This window comes from Zeus faber (assembly GCF_960531495.2).
Source record: "Zeus faber genome assembly, chromosome: 17".
NCBI classification, from domain to species: Eukaryota; Metazoa; Chordata; class Actinopteri; order Zeiformes; family Zeidae; genus Zeus; species Zeus faber.
In genome coordinates, this window is record NC_137204.1 from 17,022,603 (window position 1) to 17,043,490 (window position 20,888).

Sequence of the window (20,888 nt, forward strand, 5' to 3'; positions counted from 1 at the left end):
TTAATTGTCGGGCGCCGCTGCACCGAGAGGAGGAGACGGTATCGGGAGAACACAGTGGGCGGTGCGGATTTCCCGTATATACGCTGCACGCACCGTAATAAGGAGCCCTGAGATGAAGTGATACAAAATATAGACTGTATATATGTTGTTGATACCAAGTCGGAATAAGAGGGGGGGCCGAGTGTTCGTTGCTCGAGGGGCCTTTCTATTTGCGTCGAGTTCGGCCGAATCCTGTCGATTTTTCAAGTGGCAAGGGGGTCGGCTTGATTGCCCTCCTGGTCCCCTCAGACACAGAGGTCAAAAGGATATCTGTTTGCTTTCGTGCGTCTTTAATTTTGTCCGCCAGAAGAGGCGAGCCCCCGACGGGGACGGGCGCTCCCGGGCCGGAAAACAAAAGCGGATTTCGAATTTCACGCGAAACCCAGCGTCAAAATGAGCCGCTCCGGTCCTCCAGCCGCACCCTGCCGGCGCCGACGGCCTCCGGGGGAGGGAGAAAAAGAAAAAAAAAAAGGAGGCCGGATGAGCAAAATACTGCATTGCACTTTGTTTAAGGCGAAAACATTTGCAGTGGGAAGCAATGTAAACTTAAGGCAGCATAGACTGAATGTCTCGCGTGAAAGAAAGTATTCAAATCGACAGCGCGCAATACCGTTTGGATTCACCCCTGTGAACCACAGAATAGTGCTGTTTACAATAAAAAATAAACAAAACAACAACATCTGAATGCACTCACTCCCAGCCTATAAATAAAAACTGCCATTCATCCGCAAAATATACATTTGTCCATATACGTGACGTGTATTTCCACATGGCCACACACTGTAAATACTACATATTGTTGTTAAATCCACGCGCAGAAATGCCGCGTCTGTGTTTACATTTCGCCGGTGTCGTCTAGCACAGTGAGACCCGACCTGACTCCAAGGTAGATCGGTTTCGGTTTGTGTTCCGTGTTTTTCTTTTTTGGTGTTTTTTTTAATTTTTAAACTCATCCCAGCTCGCGCCGGGAAACGACACGTCGGCGGCGTTCCTCCCCGGAGCGGGTCTTCCCCCTGCCGCGGACGCCTCGGTTTCTCTCCCTCGTTCGGCGCTGTCGTTTCCAGGGAAAAAATAAAAAATAAAAAACCCGAGTGGGAGGGTCACGGATATAAAAAAAGAGAAGGGGTCTTCGAAAAAAAAAGCGGCGGGAAAAAGAGAGGGGGAAGACTTGACTTGTAAGGTATTCACGGCCAGCCAGGTCAGTACTTGGGCGGGATCACCACCACGGGGTCGCCGGTCTTTGGCCGCCACATGAGCACCTGGGCGTCGTTGGCGTTGGGCTTGACCATGGCGTTGGGGGGGATGGGCTCGTTCTTGCCGAGGATCTGCGGCTGCTCCTGCGCCACGGGCTCCCTCAGGACGGCCCGCTGGCCCAGGGGCCTGTCCGGGTGGACCTGGATGTGGAGCCGCATCCGCCACCGGATGGTCTGCAGCACCAGCGTCTCCGAGGTGTCCCGGTTGATGGCCACCAGCCAGGTGGTGAAGCTCTGGTCGCGGCGGATGCCGGTGAGCTGCGCCGCGTTGCTGTCGCTCACCGGCACGCCCCACGTGACGCTGGGGTAGAAGTTGTCGTTCATGCTGACGGTGAAGCGGCTGTCCTTCTTGGTGGGGCCCGCCACGGTGCAGGTCTCCGTGGTGTTGCCGTACCACGGGTAGTTGACGCCGTCCGAGTCGCTGATGGCCCGGATCTTGTCGTCGCGCAGGTCCGGGAGCTCCCAGCTGGACCTGGAGGTGAGACAGAGTCTGATGAGGGTCTCTGCGGCGGATTCATCTTGTTTTTTTCTGCTCGCATCTACAAGAGATTTCCTTTAAACGGGACCGATTAGGAAAAAAAAAAATCACTTTCCCAGTGCTGGTGCGCATACATTTGGGTCTCCGATGTCCCTACGAACACACTAACTGTGACATAAGACAACCCGGTGGGCGGCCTGCGTCAGAAAACATGTCCTGAAACAACCCCATTTTTTGATCCCTTGGTACGACACAGGGCCCACAGTAGAATTAGAACTCCACCCCACCAGAGTCACTCAACAAACACATCTTTAAAAAAAAAAAAAATAAGAGGAATCGATACCGACTGTCCGCGGTGAAACTGCCGACGACTGAAATTTAAGTATTTAAAAAAAGAACAAATTCCGCTGTCTGTTGCCTTCTAAAAAGAAAAAGGGTCGACTGACGAAACCAATGAAATAGTGTGTCTTTATTTGAGGTGTATTTGTTTATTTTATTTCATTTTCCGACGTTGACATGAAACAAAAAAATCCCCGCGCGCGACAGTCCCGCCGCGGTGTCCGTGTCCCCCACAAGCTTGGAACACAGCAATGAAAGTCTGAAAAGGCTTTTGAATGAGGCCTCGTAGATCCAATGCGAGTGAAGATTCGGCAACTGGATCGCTTATTTCTATTTACCGCCAATATAGCCGGTACTGTTGTTGCTGACGGATAATAAAAAGGCATTTCTTCCTTTTGATCATGAAGATTTCGACAAAAATGACGTCGCAGCTGCGACCTTATCCAGAGCAGATGTCCAGTACATGAGCAGATGTCTTCAAACTGGACCTTTCAGCCAATTAAACTGCAGCTTGCAGTAACGACATAATAAGTAAATGATATGTTGTGATGTGTGTGCGCGTACGTGTGTGTGTGTGTGTGTGTATGTGTGTATGCTTCATTTTCAACACTGAACTATATACAATTTAAGCCTCAACTCCCATGGCAAAATACACTGTATATATACTGTATGTATAGCATATATATATCACATTTTGAGAAATACAAATGATTTTTAATAATTATGATTATTTATCGTCCATTAGCACGGTTTCACCAATTCCTTAGCTCCTCAAAGATTTGAACTACAAGAGCGGAACGTAGGCACGTCATTACCACCGTGTTTATGTTATCATATACTTGTATTTTGTGGAAGAACTTTGAAGGTATCAGATAAAATGAGCCACCTACTGTGTGTTTACAATGCCGGGGATTACATTGATTTCGCCTCGTACACAGATATGGAAGACTGGCTCTCAGTCAGAGATAACATGGTATCAATCAACCACCACATTGTTCAGCATCAGTGGGTGTGACTGGGTCTTTGGCAGGGTGAATTCAATATAACAACATTATCTTCCATATGCATCCCATATTACAATTTATTTCCTATTGTTCTCATCGTCCCCGTGAACAGCGGGAGCCCGGGCAACATCTCAAATGGTGTGACTCCACACGGACTTAAAAGAGCATAAAACTTCAAAACAAAACAAAACAAAAAAAAAAATCTGTTTTTTGAACGCCCGGCGTCAACGATAAACGTGCATGATAGTAAACCGTGATTATTTCACATCTCATCTCCTGCACCAAGAGTCCCCCCCCCCCCCGTTGAAATGGGCGTGGGTGAGCAGCGGGTCAGCGCCTCCCCGACGACAGACGAACACACAGACCTGTGCAACGTCATGAATCATTGCTGTTTAGGCCGGAGGACGAACGAGGGGGATAAACCTGAACAGAGAGCGCTGCTCACTTAGGATCCCGGGCACGTATTTTTAAAGCAGAGCGAAAAATCCCCCGCATTCTGAAACTTTGCTGCCGCGAATGATTTTGCTACCTGTGAATGGCAGAGGGAGAGAGAGAGAGAGAGAGAGCGAGAGAGCGAGCGAGCGAGCGAGAGCAGCCCCCGTGTCTGGCATCCTAAACGTTACTCAATAAACGAGTAGAGCCAGAGCCGTAAGTCATACGGTCATTGTTATTCCATACGGATTTGCTGCGACTTCGTGACACCGGATCAGCAATAAAAAACGACTTGTGATGTGATTACGAAAGGATGTCATCCGCTAAGTGTTGTTGTTGTCGTTGTTGTTGTTGTTGTTTTTCCTCAGATGTTCCTCCCCCGCGGTTCTACATTTAAAAATCAGGTTTCTCGTTTTGATGGGCAGTTTTAGCGGTTTAGTCGAAGCTTCGCAAGCCTGGAATTTCCCTCCTTATCATGGATAGAATTCAACGAGTTGTCATTGTTGGATCACAAGACAATAATTCTAACACAATTGCAAAGGAAATACTCTAAATAGAGCATATAGTGTACAGTATAAAAAACACATATAATATACAATATTGATGTATAATATTAAATACTGCAGAAGTTCCAGATAGTCGATTGTCAACAACATTCTAGGCCCTAAAATAATGTTTGAAGTGTTATTATCAGTGTCTGCCACTCTCTGCAGGGGGGTGGGGGTGATGGGGAGGGTACGCAGGCCCTAATCTCGGACCCACAGCCTTTACTTCCTTCACTGCAACAGATAAAGCACTTTTCATTTTCTCATTTTATTGCGTCAACTTGTGGTCTCCTGTCTCCGGGGAACCCTGTGTGTGTGACAGGTAGTGGTGGCGTTACATTCACATGTACACACTGACACACACCGACTCACACCGACTCACACCGACTCACACAGACACACACATTGACTCACATTGACTCACACTGACTCATTTACTTCCACAAATACCTGTGAACCTTCACTGGGCTGCAGGAGAAGAATAAATATTTGAGGCACGTTAAGAAAACATCCTTAAACTCGGCGCTTCTGGAAACCTCCCGAAACAGTAAACTTTGGAAGCGCCACTGTCGCAATTCTCGGGGACGATTATCGTTTCTTTTTCTTCTCTCTTTTTGGGTTTTTTTTTTAAATGGAACGCGATCTAAAGGGTTCCGAGTTTTCTCTTCCGCTCCGAAGCCGCGGACCAGGCAAGATGATGTGCACGTCTGAAAAACGCAGCCACAGGTTTATTCTGAATGTCCTGGCTCCACACACACGCCGCCCATCAGGGTGTCACGATCCAGTGGGGGGTTTTCATAGGGTTATCGAACATGAGGGGTGTGACAGAATTGGTTTATTTGGCAATGAGATATTATCCCATTGACATAAGCCTATTCGCTCACTAATACCCCCCTCATCTGATTAAACAGCACTGAGATAGAGGAGCGCTTACAGGCGCTTCTCTCATAAACGCACCATTCCCCCTACTCAGCCAGACTTTTTCCATTTTCTTTTGAGTAAAACGTGAATATTAAAGGCCGGTTAATCAGCTAACGAAGCTCTTTAATTGATGCACTGTCCTACAGGTACTTAAGTATGTTCTTAATATCTATACTGGAACTATCAAACTGCTGATTTATAGGATTGCTCATCAATGCTTCGTTTTGTCCATATCCGAAATGACTGTTACACCACCTATATGTATGTAATCAGGACATGCATGAGCATCATCTGCATCTTTTTAAGTACACTTCAAGACCACTTTGAGTGCATAGGTGTTGCAAGTAGGCCAACTCGTACTTTTACTGTGGGGCAATGTCGTGTCAGGATATTTGTCGTTTTTACTGAAGTAAAAGGCGCTTCTTCCACCACCGGGGAGACGTGTCAAAAAGAAGAACCCACCGAACCCACTGTGACCTCACCTTCCTGGGAGTAATAATAAACAGGCGCGGCGGAGATGAGGCTATACTCACATTCCCTTGTTCCCATAGCTGTTGTAAAACTCCATGTGGTTGCACGCTTGGATCCAGCCGATGGTCCAGGTCTCCTTGGCGGCCACGGGCGGCACCAGGACGCGCGCGCACGCCCTGAAGTGCGGGGTCCGGTAGCGCAGCACCACGCCGGAGGACTCGTCGATGCTGGTGGGGTTGGAGTCAATGGAGGAGCTCACCTCGGTTACCACGACACTCTCTCGGAAACTCTTGGGCTTACACCTGATACTGCTCTGGATGCAGCCCATCGCATTAAAGAGCAACACTATCCACAACAACGTCCAGAGGTCTGGAGGGGAAAGACGCATGGACACAGCGACAAGAACAACAACAACAACAACAACAACAAAGTCACCACAGGTCGGATCCGCACCTCATCCAAAATATAGGAAAACCAAAAAATGAAATAAAATTGTTTATTATAGTGGTGCGGCGGCTCGTGTGAAATTCATGCGGAGCCACTATCACAAAGAGATGGATGGATAAGGAATAAAAATTCAAAAATTCAAAAAAAAAAGTCTTCACATGCGCAGGCGCATGCGCTTTCCCCGTGCGTAAAAGGCCGCTCCAGCTGCCAGAGCGCACGTAGGCTTTGCGTCTCCCCGCGTTAAATGTCAGTTCCCCGGTCCGTCTTCGACCTTTCCGACAGCATGCATCCCTCCGGGAAACAACTTTATTTCCCCAAACTCACTTTGCAAACGCCAGAACGAACACAGCGAGGATGCATGCGCAAGCGGAACGGGCGCAGCTCGATCCCGCGGACTCCTGGACGGGCGGCGACCCGTGTCATTATGCTCCTGCAAAGGTCAGCGCCTCCAAAAAAAAAAAAAAACCCCCAAAAAAAAACAAGAATAAAATGCAACTCAAAAAAAAAAATGAAAACCCCGCAAAAGCCGCAGCTCCAGCCCCCGATGGGACCTATCGCTGCGTTGGGAAAGGAGGAGACGGGGACGGCCAGCCCGGGCGAAGTTGGGGTCGAAATTGCGTTGAAATAAAAACTGAAGTCTGCGGCTGCTCCAAACGGACACGACGTAAAAAGTAAAACGGGAAACTATTCTCACCCGGCGCGCGGGTCGGAGCGCGGCGGTTTGACGAGAATCAAACGCGGTCCCGTTGCACTTCTAATGAATGCGTTATCCTATCCCTATCATTTAATTTTAGCCCTATAATAAATAAAGAGCGCGCGGGGGGGGGTTGCCCGTGGGAGAAATGACTGCCAAGCTCTGTGGAGTGGAATACCGGCTCAACGAACAGGTTATTCCGTTATCTTCTCCCTCCGGGTCCCGGCGGTTCTCCTCCCGTTTCTGCTGCTTGTCCATCCCGGGGTCCCCGCGGATGCGGCGTGTCACCACCAACAGGCATTTCCAGTTTGTTGATCAGAAAAAAATAAAAAAAATGAAATAAAATGAAATGTGGGAGAAAAATTAAAAATTGTCAAATATGAAGCAACGCGACGTCCATGGGCGGCCGGGTCAACTCCAGCCCGTCCGACCGGCACCGCGCCGCACGTTTAAAACAAACAGTTTGAAATAGTCACTCGGCGGAGGAGTCGCATAGTTGCCGCTCCCCGTGGGGCCGCGTCGGTTCAGCCCGAAGCCCCGCGCGCAGTGGCCGCTCTCCGTGCGCGTCCCATCGCGTCCGCGGCGGCAGGTTCACCCTCCTCCTCCTCCTCCTCCTCCGCCTCCGCCTCCGCCTCCTCCCTCCTCCCGCACCGTGGGGTGTCTGGGCCCGGGGCACGGGCTGACTTTATAAGTACTCTGTGACGTCACGTCCGCCCGCGCCCCGCCGCCTGCCGGGAAATGTGGTCCGGGCGGGCCGCGAATTTGGAGCCCGGGGAGTTTCGCGGAGGTGGCGGGAGGCGGAGCGCGCACACGGCGCACGACACGGCAGTCGCGTAACTGCCTGTTTGAGCTGAGACGTACACGTTTTTATTCATCCTGCACAGAAACCTTCCGGCGATACGGTGGGACTCGAGTGGTCGTGTTCATAGAGCACATTCTGAGTGTTCTGTATTTTGTTTTTCAGCTTGTTGACGCTTTTCACGTGTCTATCCCACTACAAACTTCATGTGTCGAGTTAAAATCCTGGTACACGAATGTACTTGGTCAAATAAACTCATTCATATATATATATAGAGTATATGTGTGTGTGTGTGTGTGTGTGTGTGTGTGTGTGTGTGTGTGTGCGTGCGTGCGCGTGCGTGTGCGTGTGTGTGCGTGTGTATGAAGAACACATAAGAGAATGAATTCATCATAGGCTCCCAGCATTTCACTTTTTATTTTTTTCAATTCCGAGCTGCTATTTATCCTTAGGTGTGTTGGTGCATTTTATGACGTCGGTTGCAGCGCTTGACGCGAGCGGTGTTGTTCTCCGGTCCAACTTGGTCCGGGCAGCGCGTGTCCTGTCCCGTCCCCGCCCCCGCCCCCCGCGGCGCGGTCCCTTTAAGCACCTCGGCGAACCAGCACGAGTGACCGGCGCACGCCGCGCGGCCGGGGTCGGGATTTACGCGCCGCGCCTCACGCCCGGAGGGAGAGACGGACGCTGCGTCGTGCCGGCCCGGCGCTGGCGGTGGGTGGGTGGGTGGGTGGGGGGCCGGCGAGAGGTCCACTGCTCCGGCTGCGTTGGATCGTGGACATCCGTAGCCGTCGTGGCTGCAGAGGGGACGCGCAGCCCCGCGCTAAGCTGAGCCCACCGCAGGCCACGTCCCTCCGAGATTCCGCGACGCCTGCGCGGATGCGGCGGGGAGCGGGGAGACGGGGCGGATGCGGCCCGCGCGGGCCCCCCTCGCCCGTCGCGTGGTAATCGCGTCGCGTTTGCGTGGAATATCTCGTGCACGTTTGCTATCGGTACCGTTTAGGGCGGTCGGTCGTGCGGTGTGTTCTGTTTCGCCGCCGCGCCACGCATTTTGATGCGGTTGTGTTGTGTCCACGCTGCGGATCGCGTTTGACCGGATTGGCCGAAGCGCACGCCTGTCACCCCCGTCACGCGTGCACGGCTGTCGGCATAAACAGCTTGGCCCGCGCGCATTCCCATCGGTCTAAATATAACCGTCGGAGCCGGCGGAGGGGACGGACTGGCGGAGAAGGGCTGATCCTGCGACATTTCACCATCTTTGTAAAAAGGGATTCTTCCACATAGCGCTGCTGGCCGGTGTTTGGATCTCAGCAGGAGGTTAAAACAAAAACAAAACAAAAAACAAGTGCAAAACAAACAAAAAAAAAAAAGAAAGATGCCGTCAAGTCAAAGTGTGAGATCCAGGACGCGGGACCGAAACAACGTCCTGACCAGACCCGAGTTCATGTCTCTGAACCAGCCTCTCCGTGGCGGCAGCGGTGGGGGCGGAGGGGGTCCCACCGAGAGCCGGGCCGGCGCCCGGCGCCCGGGCCCGGGCCCGGGCTCGGGCCCGGGCCCCGTGAAGCACCAGACCAGCCAGTCCGGCGAGGAACCCGCGGAGGGCAAGGACCGGATGCCGGAGGAGGACTGCATGCAGCTCAACCCGTCCTTCAGGGGGATCGCCATCAACTCCCTGCTCGCCATCGACATCAGCCTGTCCAAGCGCATGGGCGTGTGCGCGCACACCACGTCGTCGTGGGGCGGCTGCCGCTCCATGGTGTCGCTGCTGGAGCTCACCGGCCACGGCATCACGTGGATCATTGGCACGATCGTGTGTCTCACGAGGAGCAACACCCTGGCCGGACAGGAGGTCCTGGTCAACCTGCTGCTCGGTAAACGCCTCGCATTTTAAAAAGTCTTAACCTCTAACCAATGGGAGTCACTTTTTAATTTGGTGTTGCGTGACTGGAACACGCACTGCGGTCGTATCACATTTAGTTGATGTCAGTGGTTCTCCACGTGGGGTCCGAGGACCCCCTAGGGGGCCCTTCGAGAGGTCCTGGTCAACCTGCTGCTTGTTGTCTCCCTCAATAATCCCCCCAAATTTATGGAAATCCCACTTCTAAACCGACCCTCAAAGTAAGGGGCCACCTTTTAATTGAATGTTCAATAACTGGAACACTCACTGCAGTCAAAGCATGCTCTGTGCTAATACGTTTAGTCTGTCACAGTGGTTCTCAACGTTGGGTTCAGGGACTCCCGAAGGGTCCTTCAAGAGGTTCCAGGGGGTCCCTAGCAGAATGAATATAGTAAAACTTCACCATGACCTCATTTACAAGATGTTAGCCCCATTAGATAATGTACAATAATGGCTGCCTTGATCATAGCTGTACTGTTTTAGTATAGAGTAACAGTCTTCAAAATTTCTTTCTCAGTTTCCTTAAAATGTAATTGCTCAAGATACTAATACATAATAATCATTCAATTAAACAATAACCTCACAAGGCCTTTACGTCCTTAAATATGTACCGCTTCGGCGTAGTAATGTGTTGTTTTTGTTTGGGTGTTCCTTACTTAATATACTCTAAACAGTTCATCGCTGACCTTGAAATGTATTCAAAAGGCCAGGGCCAGATTTGGCTCGCAGGCTGCCAGTTAAACTGGCTTGATCTGTATGATCTATAACGTCTCTCTCATTCCAGGAATAACCTAGTTGTCAACCTATAATAGGACTGTTAAATATGGCAATTTTGTTTTAAATACGGGCTATAACTTGACCTAGTGTTATTAGAATAAGATATAAACTGCTAAAAATGCTTTTATGACTTTTTACTCAAAATAGAATCGTAGAAAGACCTTGAAAAGTCGAGTAAATTGACCTTAACCCGTGACAGTTCATCCTGAAAAAACACGCTGTATCAATGGCCGGTAATTAGTAATTCTAGCCCTCCACGATCTCACCCTCAACCACACAGAACAATCAGGCCCTGAACTGAACAGGTGCCAGGCAGTCCCCGTATCAAGAAATGGTTATAGGTCGTAATGTCTCAAAAAATACAAATTCTACATTCTACAGCATATGTACAGTTCTACAGTATATATGTCTGTATTCAAAATAGTATAAGTGTGTATGTATGTATGTATGTATGTGTGTGTATATATATATATATTATATATATATACACACACACACACACACACACACACACACACACACACACACACGCCTACACCCCTGCCAGCTGATTGTTATTTTTAAACATCTGTTAAGAACACAACACTAGCAGTAACTCCCTTGGTTTAAAGTGAATTAAAAGGCCTTGGAGTAACACACAAATCTACAGAAACATGATCGTCTACAAGTGAAATATTAATGCTGTCAGTGACATCTGACAGGCGGTTCTTGATTTCATATTGAGAGCGGCTGCCCCCGCACATATGTGTTTTCTGTTGGTGTGTTTTTAGACGGTCCTGGCAGAACACTATTGACAAAAAAAGAACAGATCAAATCCCATATATATATATATATATATATAAATCAGACTCAAATTTGAAGCCGGAAGTACTCTGGAGTTAGGAAATTGTTGTAACTATATATCATCACTGAATGTGTGATAGTTTGATATTGTATGATAATGGAGAAACGTTTCTTAAAAGTGCTGAAAATGTACGTCTCTGACTAAAATAGTGTTTCTCAAGGAAGTTTACCGCCCGTGTGAGCTGCTTAACACACTCCTTAGTTCTTTGGGAATGAGGGGAAGATGTTTGAGTCTTGGGAAAACACTTTCGATTCCCAAATGATCACGGCACCAGAGTCAGACAGACTCTGAGGGTAACAGGAAACTTTTATCCCCATCTGCGATAACAGCAGTAGAGCAGTACGTTTACATTTGATTTGCATTTAATTCTTTATATTTCTGGTGCTGGTGCATTCACAGAAGAAAAAAAAACAAACACTTGAAAATTGCTCCCAATAGAATTTGTTTTTACTTGTATCCATTCAAAGGTCACCGACAATAGATAGATGGATGGATGGGGGCGGACAGACAGACAGAGAGGCAGATAGATAGATAGACAGACAGACAGACAGACAGATAGATAGATAGATAGATAGATAGATAGATAGATAGATAGATAGATAGATAGATAGATAGATAGATAGATGAACGCATGTATATGTATGTGACAAATATCCTCTTGAATCTTGAATCTAGATGGATGGACAGGCAGATAGATACAATAGATAGATAGACGGATGGGCCGACAGACGTACTGACAGATAGAGATAGATAGATGATGAATGGATGATTGATAGATGGACAGATAGACAGATAGATAGAGAGACAGACAGACAGACAGCCAGATAGATAGATAGAGAGACACAGACAGACAGTATATAGGTAGATAGACAGACAGACAGGTTGATTGACAGACAGACAGACAGACAGATCGATAGATAGACAGATAGATAGTTTGTGTCACTACATAAACAAACAACAGCATATATTTGGTACAAACAAGCTCCTCGGTCCCGCTGTTTTTGCCGCAGCGCTGCTCCTGGACGTGATGACGGTGGCCGGGCTACAGAGGCTGGTGAAGCGCCGCGGGCCCTGGGAGATGGCGCCGGGCTTCCTGGACTTCGTGGCCATGGACACGTACTCCTTCCCGGCGGCGCACGCCAGCCGAGCGGCCATGGTGGCCAAGTTCCTGCTGTCCCACCTGGTGCTGGCCGTGCCGCTGCGCATCCTGCTGGTGCTGTGGGCCTTCCTGGTGGGCCTGTCGCGGGTGCTGCTGGGCAAGCACCACCTCACGGACATGGCCTGCGGCTTCGCGCTGGGCCTCCTCCACTTCAGCCTGATGGAGAACGTGTGGCTGTCCTCCGGCACCTGCCAGACTCTCATCTCCATCGGCACCTTCAGCTGGAGCCCCTTCAGCTAGGCCGCTCCGGCCTTTGCGGCCTCGCCGTCTCCAAGCTCTGGGTGGAGGTGGAGTTGGGGGCTTGGCGAGGGTTTGTGATTTTTCAGCTTCATATTTTCGACGGAAGTGCGTTCGTGTTTAAAAAAAAAAAAAAAACTAAAAAAAAAACGCTGATGCTTGTCAGTCGTGCAAAGGGAGTAAGTATGCCACGTCACGCCGATTCTCAAGGCCTTGGTAATACCGTACAACTGGGTTTTTTTCTGGCAACCTGTTCATCTTTGGTTGTTGCCCTTCCCTCGGAGTCGTACGGTGACACTCTTTGAAAGCACAAACAACCAAGTTTCAGGTCGCGACGAAATTGAAATCGTCCCGCCGCCGGCTCAAAGTCTCACTCTTCTCTAAAGACGCTTCCTCCTCTTTTCTTTTCTGAGCTCCTTTCATTTCCTCTTCCTCTTCCTTTGCCTCGGTCTTTCCTGCCAACACAATGTTTGACTCTTTTAATTGTTAGTGCTTTTAAGGTTTAATAGGCAAATTACATGCCATTTGAAAATGAAAGAAAATGTTTAAGTGCATTAAGTTTTGGTATTCTCCAATGTCCCTTATCAGTAAGATAATGGCTATAATTTTATAAATAATATATATACAGTATATAGTGTATATATATTTATATATATACAGTATATACTGTGTATATGCATGCATGATTAAAATGTATACCTGTTTTAATATGACTGAATTTGTCTTTTTGTGTAAAAATTGACTTTTGCTCTAGGTTTAAATTGAATTTCTTTTGGAATGTAATTTAAGCTTTAATGAATTGAAGGCTGCTTTTTAACCGCACATATTTTTGTGAGGCTGTAACATCAGCGTAACGGGCACAAAGCCCCACAGCGTGAGTGTCACTGCATGGCCGCGGTCGAAGTCATCAGCGATTCAGGACATTGTTTTCGAATCAATCCTTCTGACTTTTTTATTCAACTTTATTTATTTTCTTCGTCGATCGATGCTTCGTAGTGTTTATATTCAAACCTTTTACGGACAGAACAGCGCTTGGCGAGAGACTGAAATGCTTGAGCACGACGACTTTTTTGTTTTTGTGCGTCATGGAGCGCTTTCCCAAGTTTTCAAACTGACGTAGGGTAATTTGAGGTGAAGACGCCTTTTTCGGTGTCTGTTATGTCCTCCGTGCATGCGTATGATTCCCCCCCGCTGCCACACGTGCATTTCCTCTTGATTTTGAACGAGAGTGAGAGAACGAGAGAACGAGCTGTGCACGTGTTCGCTTGCCACGAAGAACAAGGGTACGCTGCGAGTTCAAAGGGGAATTTGAGTAAATATTTTTGCAAGTGTCTAAGCATCATAACTTATTCGTTGGATATGTTTGATTTTAAACTCAAGAAAAGTCATTTTCGGGTTAAAGGGGGAGGAACATGCCCCTACTTGCTCGGTCAGCAGAATACATTTCTACAAATATGCCTATTGATCCACCGTCCCACTCCCCTCTTCCACAGCCTGAGGCATAGCAAAGAATGTACTTGCTGTATTATATTCATAAACGATGCCAGAATATAAAGACTAAGTGTGTCATGTGTTTCTTGACTGTGTCTTAAAACGATAACGTCTTAATGACCCATGTAGGGCGCGTGGGAGCGTGAGTTCTGGTGTTGTGACATCACCGCACTTATTTGCATCGACACTCATGGTTTATCTCTTCATCTGAGGTTCCGGGCTTTGAGATCACAGTCAAACCCTCTCCCGACCAACCGCTGCGCCAGGACCAATGCGCCAGGAGAGTCCCAAAACGTTCGGAACTGAGACATTGTGAGAAATGAAGCCTGTGGTCGGCCCTTACAGTCACATTCTAGTCTGCAACGCCAATGGGGTAAAAACACAAAACCGCCTTTTGAAGCTATGTTTTTAGGACTGAATAATGAATCCATCAAGCCTCAATGAAACCCTTTAAGCCACCGTAATGGTTAAAAACAAAAAAAAAAGAACATCATGGCCCCTCATAGAGCCAAACAGGGTTAAACCAGGCCATAATAACGGGAGAATGAAGGCCCCCACCAAAGCGTGTCCAACTTAACACCTCCGGAATGTGTTGTGACTTGTGCGACACCGTTCACGGTGTTGTGGCTACAGGGAGGGGCCGCAGACTGTTTTTTAGCCTCTCCGCTGCTCGATTCTCACGGCAGCCGCGGTGCCCTCGTCAGCAGACACACAACCGCTTCCACAAGACCAAGGCAAGCGTCGAAAGGATAAGATCAAACCCCAGCAGAAACGAGAAGGCGGCGGAGTCGCTGGCCGCCTTTACGCCCGATGGGAGGAGATTTGCTGATGATGATGATGGTGGCGGCAACTTACCTCAACCAGGCACAAAGTACCATTCCTCGCTGGAAACACAATTTTATTTCTAAGTATAAATAAATCGAATAAAAATAAATAAATCAAACATGTGTTTTACAGTGAAAAAAACATGTCATTTGACCAAGATAATTAGACAACATTTTAAATTTTTATATTTAAGAACGTTATTTAAGAATGTGACAAGAAAAGACGTGTAGACCAGATGTGATCTCTTTGTGACACATTCGCACCGTGCATGGAGACAATTGTACGGCATTGATATCCCGGTTACAATCGCGCAGTACCCTGGACAAACAAATGCCTGGCGATACGTCTCAAACTATGAGACAAGGCTTGATTTTGTTGGAGCTGCTGAGAGACACTGGTTTCCTGTGATGGTGCATACCCTCACCACAGGACATGTGACAGGAAGCACACGTGTATTGGTGGGGGCTCTGAAATTGCATAAATGGTAATAAAAGGAACTGAAAGAGTCGAAGTGAAGCCAACGCTCACATCATTTCCATGATGTCACTTTGTAAAAAAATGAAAGGAATGAATGAAAGAAAATGGAATTGAAAGGGACCGTAGTCTACCATCGTCCCTGAAAGCATAAGATCAGCTCATTCACCCATGAATACCTCCGCAACGATGAATTAGTTCCGTCACCTCGCCTGTGTATACATGCATCCATACGTTATGTGTAGGCCCTACACCTGTGTGTACACGTGTGTTTTATGCTTATATCGCCATTATTGCTGTTTTCTTTTCCTCCTGCCTTTTCTATAAAGCACAAACGTGCTTTGGTTTAAAATAAACTTGAGTTTCATTGTACAGCCTTTTATCAGAGAAATAGTCTCACATTCACGGGACAGTGTATGGCACCGCCCTCAGCCCAGGCAGTCGGGTGGGCAAGAAAAAAACCCCAAAAGCCTAGAGGGAAGGGATCCCCCAAAAGCCTTGAGCGATCCCCGTCCGAAAACGGTTAGGAGGACAATGGTGGCGAGAGTGCCGCCCCCCAGCCTAGCAGGTATCTATGTATCTGAACAAAAGAGAAGGACCACCACCATGAGCATCACAGGCAGCAGCCTACAGCTGAAGACGTCATGTGGCCCTTGTCCTACATCACTGTACATATCAGGAGGTTTTACTGGTGAGACAGAATAGGACGCTCATAGAGGCCGCAAACCTGGCGGTTGTCAGTCAACCGAGATCGTCGGAAGACCGAGGGCGCTGACGTCGGCTCCGCCTCTGCCGAGGAAGCCGCCACGAGTCACAAAGGCGTCACTGTTGTGGAGCAGCAGGGACGGACACCGTGCCACAAGCGAGCACTGTGAGGGCTCGGCCGCAGCTGGTTCTTCATCCTACAGTCGACGCGCGGTTTCAGAAGTTGTGGATGATGCACGGGGCAAGAGACGTATTTCAGAAAATGTTGGAGAGAGGTCTATAGGTCAGTTTAGAGCGGGAGCATGAAACTCACTTTCATCAGGGGCTTTACCAGATAAAGAAAATGCCGTAAAAGGGATGGACTTACACTTTGTGTTTTAGGATTTGCAAATGAAAATGCACCATATTGTAGAGATTGTATAAAATACAATACAAAAATCTAAAACACTCGCTGCGACAGCTTGCAGGCTTTTCGTGCAACTTCCTCCTGTGTACGCACATGGAGCAATAGTGCTGAATGAATTGCTTTCGGGAGCCGTCTCCACCCAGACATGACACTTCCTGCTGTTATGTCTATATGTTGAAGACATGATGCACACGAGAGGACAGATAAGACCGATGGGAGACACAAATCTGCAATAGGACACACACATTACCATTTTACTTCATAAAACCAAATCTGTAAATATAGTCAATAGTCGGCGCTATAGGACGTGGATTTTCGTAGCTGTGTGGATTCAATAGCACAAAACGATAAAAGAGGGAAAATATAAATGGCGTCTGTTTTTAAACAACTGAATGACTTTGAGCCGAATAATACGGACACTTGATATTAGACTCTCTAAATAAACGTAATAGTGTTCTCAAGTTATTATTTTCATTCTTTTTTTGAGGCAATCAGGTATTTAATGTTTATCAAGCTAAAAATTCTATGCTTGGTAGCCTTTTTTTTTTAGACCTCAAATCCTCTGTTACCTGCCTTTCACACAGCGCCTTATTTTGTTATATTTAATTATATTAAGTAAAGAGGGATAAAAAAGATATATATTGAAATTAATTGTTGATGTCAAAATATATGAATGAATAGATGTATAATAATGAATAAATTCTGTGGAGTACTCTAGTTTTTTTTGTTTAAGTGTTACATTAAATGGGATACCTAAAGTGAAAGAAGTCCCACAATACAAAGATGTAATTAAATGGAAAAAAATCCTTCTGGGATTAAAACTTCAGTACCATCAGATCACTGGCTATTTTCACTAAACCTACAGTACAGAGTGCACCCCCTGCTTTATTGTGACACACAACAGGGGGACAAGTGCTCCCTCTAGAGGATGCACTTTGACCGTACGCCGCTATCCAAGGAGATTGTTTATATTATTTATTGGCGTTCGTGTGCACTAGGGGTTCTATAAACAAATGAAAACGATGATATTCAGGCGGCTCTCGTCTTGTCCGTAGAGCGCTCCCTACTGCTATGAGTGTGCAGAACGAGCGCAGGGCGTCGCCGTCATGAGATTCCCAGAGAGTCCACGGCAGCAGGGGCGGGAGGTGACCCTTGCAGGCGGGCGACGTGCCTTGGACCTCGGAACGGCTTTGACCGTGAACTAGGGGGAGGGGCAGGGAGGCGGTCAGTTCGGAGCGCCCGGGGAATGGGCCGCAGGTTTGCTCGCGTGGGTTGACGTCGAGGGAGGGTCTTGGAATTTGGGTGGTTTGGGTTCAGGTGTCGACTGAGGCCAGGGGCTCCTGCGTTGATCGGCATTGATCAGGTGGTACGGGCCGTGGGAGGCATCCTGGTGTTCATGAAAACACTTTTTAAATTGTTAAGCGGTGTGTGTGTATGGTGGCATTATTATTATCCTGGAATATGGGAACGGCGTCGGCACCACGGGTTGCGCCTGGTCTTTTGTTCGATGGCCGACTAGGTCTCGGCCTGACCGGCCTGACCTGGTTTATTGGACCTAACCACTGCCGAACGATTGCTGAGATCTACCAGTGAGTGTTCCACAGGTCCTTGCCTCCTCCCGCTCGTAGTTGTTCTTTGGGATTGGCTTGGGGGGGGATTTTGTCCTGACCGCTCTTGAGCCCAGTCTCCAGTGATGGGGTTGCAAAGCCACGCACACAGCCCAGCTCCTCCGATCTGATCCCCTCACTTCCTATCGACTGTGCTTTCTAGACACTACCATGTCCCCCTCCCCGACTCTTTTCTTGACTCTTTGGTCTCCCACCTTTCCTCGATCCGGCGGAATGCCTTCCTCCCTTCCTTTTGACCATTTAGTCGACGCAGACTCTCGCTTCCTCCTCAGTTTCCCTAGCACTGTTGTTTTACGGGGCGCGGGCGGTCCCGGGTCTCGGATCAGAGGGTTGAGTTGACCTGTTATTGATTTTCCCAGAACCTTTTGCCTTCCCACCGGTGGCTCACACTCCCACTCTGCAGGCTCTGGGGTGTGGGCAAGCTGCAGAAATCTCCCATTGAGAAATTCCTAATAAATATTATCATTTTACAAGCTGATGTAGGATGTTGACGATACGACTCACATTAAATGTTCATTTATATGATTTTTTTTGCCAGAGTTTTAAAAGTCTTGGAACATTGATTTGGAGGTTGAATCAGAACAAATCTCAGCTTTTTCCAGATTGTCTCTTGTATCGAATCAACTGTGCAGTGTATTCAGAGGTTTTGTTTTTTTAATTCTATAAAACTATAAGATATGCTCCAATTGTAATTGTAATGGTAACTTTATTACAAACATCTCAGCTGTATTAACAGGGTGATCGTACATAAAAAAAAAACCTATTTGGGTATTTGGGTGAAATAAATCTTTACAACTATAAGTACTTGGACAGAAAGTAGTATTTGGGTGGAATAAACCTTTAAAACTATAAGTACTTGGACAGAAAGTAGTATTTGGGTGGAATAAACCTTTAAAACTATAAGTGCTTGGACAGGAAGAAGTATTTGGGTGGAATCAACTTTTAAAACCATTAGTCGTTATACGGAAAGTCGTATTTTGGTGGAATACTGCCTCGGTTGCACTTTCGCGGTCAATTCGCTCGGTGGCGCTGTCGCCTGTCGCGAAAAACTAGGGTCCTAGAAATGCGGGTCTGAAACTGCAGGCTTCTCTATTACAGGAACATAGATTCAAGATTCAAGAGGTTTGTTTGTCACATACATATACATACATACGTTCATACATATGTGCAGTGAAATGTCATTGCAACGTACCCGGAGGTTACGCACAATAAGACCTAAAAAAATACAAAAATGTGCGCAATCGACACGGTAGGTTTGGGAAAATTTACAATAAAATCGTCGTTGCGATTGACATTGATGACAGACTTTTTTTTTTAATGTTATTTATCCGTCAGGAAAAATCCAAGCGTTGAAACGGTGTCCTATGAGTGCCCTTTGCTGTTTTCTTCAACTGGAGCGGAAAGGGAGAGATGGGAGAAGAGGGAGGGAGAGCGGGGGCGGAGGTTCTCGCCCTCTTCGCTCAGAGCTGTCGAGTAACCACTGGTGATCGGATCTCACTCATCTCGTGCATCTCATGCATCGCCGATAGCTGCCCCGCAGAGATCGCCGACTGGAATTTAGCATCATCGCCCCAAGCCTACAACATGGTGTAGGGGAGGTGGGGATTGGGCTGGGATTGATTACCTTTGAAATGACAGCGCTGCATCCTGTTTGGAAGTGCGGTTTGCCTCCTCTTGAAAGTCGAGCTGGACATGAAGCCGAACCGCCGCGTAGAGCAAAGACCCCCACCTTCATCCTGATGGAGTCTCAATGTGTTGGAAGATGCCATGTTGCTTGATCTTGATCTTGCTCCTGCTCGTCATGAAGTGGATTGTTAATTGGTTTCTGTGGTGTGGGGGTGGTGTGGTTTGAGCAGCCCCACCCTGGTCCTGGGTCTAGGTAATTGGGCCCAGGACCAGGGTGGCTGTACGGCTGTTGCTCATTAGAGCAATCAGTGAGAAACTGGTAAAACCCCTATCACCACACACACACACACACACACACACACACATTCACACACACGCACACACACACACACACACACACACACACACACACACACACACACACACACACACACACGCACACACACACAGGAGAGGAGCCCTTGTCATGATATGTTGTCCATCTGCTCCGGGCTTCTTCCAGCTTGCCCACTCTTTACAATAAACTGGTGTGTTTTCAACTCCATCACCTGTGTCTCTATGTGTCGGAGGGCCCTGAAAACGCCACTCGAAAGGCGTGTGTCAGGCAAAACTGCCACCGTTTGCCTTTTACCTCTTTTGCGGTCTAACTTGTTTGAGATCAAGGTTTTCCAGACATTGATTAAATATCCCAGAGTGGGACACATCCATTCATAAAAAATGGGAGAAGTTGCATCTTTCACTCAGAAGCTTTACGTGCAGGAAAAGTTGGATTATGCACATAATGCACACTGTAAAGGTGGAGGTACACTTAAAAAGAATGTGTTCAGAACAAGATAGGGACAAATTGAGGCGGCGATCTGGGTTCTTGCTGTGCTCCCCGCGCAAGCCACAGAGGCGAACTTTGTCTTTCGTCTTTGAGACCGCCCCTTGTCAAGATTGGTCAAAATGAGCATGTGTTTTTATTTGAGTATATATATATATATATATATATATACATATATATTTATATATTGTATCTCCTCAAATAAATATAAACCAAAAAACTGGTAAACAAGGCTGAATTCTAGTTAATGTGTGTGTGTGTGTGTTTTCAAGAAGAGAGTCCCGATCTCTGGGGTGGGTTAGTTGTATAGTCTCTGTGGTGACCTTTACTGGTATATGTGACAAAACTGTACGATAGCGTAAAAGCCGAACATTGCTTTTTGACACAAGTTCGATATTCAACAAAGATCATAATGTTCGGGACATTCCGGGGAACATCGTGCGTACCACACATAAGCACAGAGAATATCCTTTCTGTGATGTCACACAAGCTGGCACTGGCTATGGGACAAAATAACATGACCTGATATGGTCGCATGGAAAGTACAAAGCAGTTAGAACAAAAAAAAAAAATTGAGTTG

General features: G+C 47.6%; 2 protein-coding genes across 4 annotated transcripts; one reads left to right on the top strand and one right to left on the bottom strand.

The window, feature by feature from the left end:
- Positions 1 to 532: 532 nt before the first annotated feature.
- On the bottom strand, positions 533 to 7,139 carry fam78ab (family with sequence similarity 78 member Ab). Of its 3 annotated transcripts, none has more exons than XM_080018033.1 (3): positions 6,815 to 7,139; positions 5,545 to 5,851; positions 533 to 1,764 (listed from the first exon to the last, which is right to left on the bottom strand). In XM_080018033.1, the coding sequence occupies exons 1-3, from the start codon at positions 6,879 to 6,881 to the stop codon at positions 1,239 to 1,241; spliced, it is 900 nt and encodes a 299-aa protein (XP_079874159.1). In that variant the 5' UTR covers positions 6,882 to 7,139; the 3' UTR covers positions 533 to 1,238. The 3 variants fall into 3 exon arrangements, with proteins under 3 accessions (XP_079874159.1, XP_079874160.1, XP_079874161.1); XM_080018034.1 differs by having other exon boundaries at positions 6,254 to 7,139; XM_080018035.1 differs by having other exon boundaries at positions 6,802 to 6,863.
- Positions 7,140 to 8,163: 1,024 nt separating this feature from the next.
- LOC307243149 (inactive phospholipid phosphatase 7-like) lies at positions 8,164 to 13,891 on the top strand. Its single transcript, XM_080017810.1, has 2 exons — positions 8,164 to 9,287; positions 11,945 to 13,891. Exons 1-2 carry the CDS (start codon positions 8,792 to 8,794, stop codon positions 12,331 to 12,333), a joined length of 885 nt encoding a protein of 294 aa, XP_079873936.1. The 5' UTR covers positions 8,164 to 8,791; the 3' UTR covers positions 12,334 to 13,891.
- The last annotated feature ends 6,997 nt before the right edge of the window (positions 13,892 to 20,888 follow it).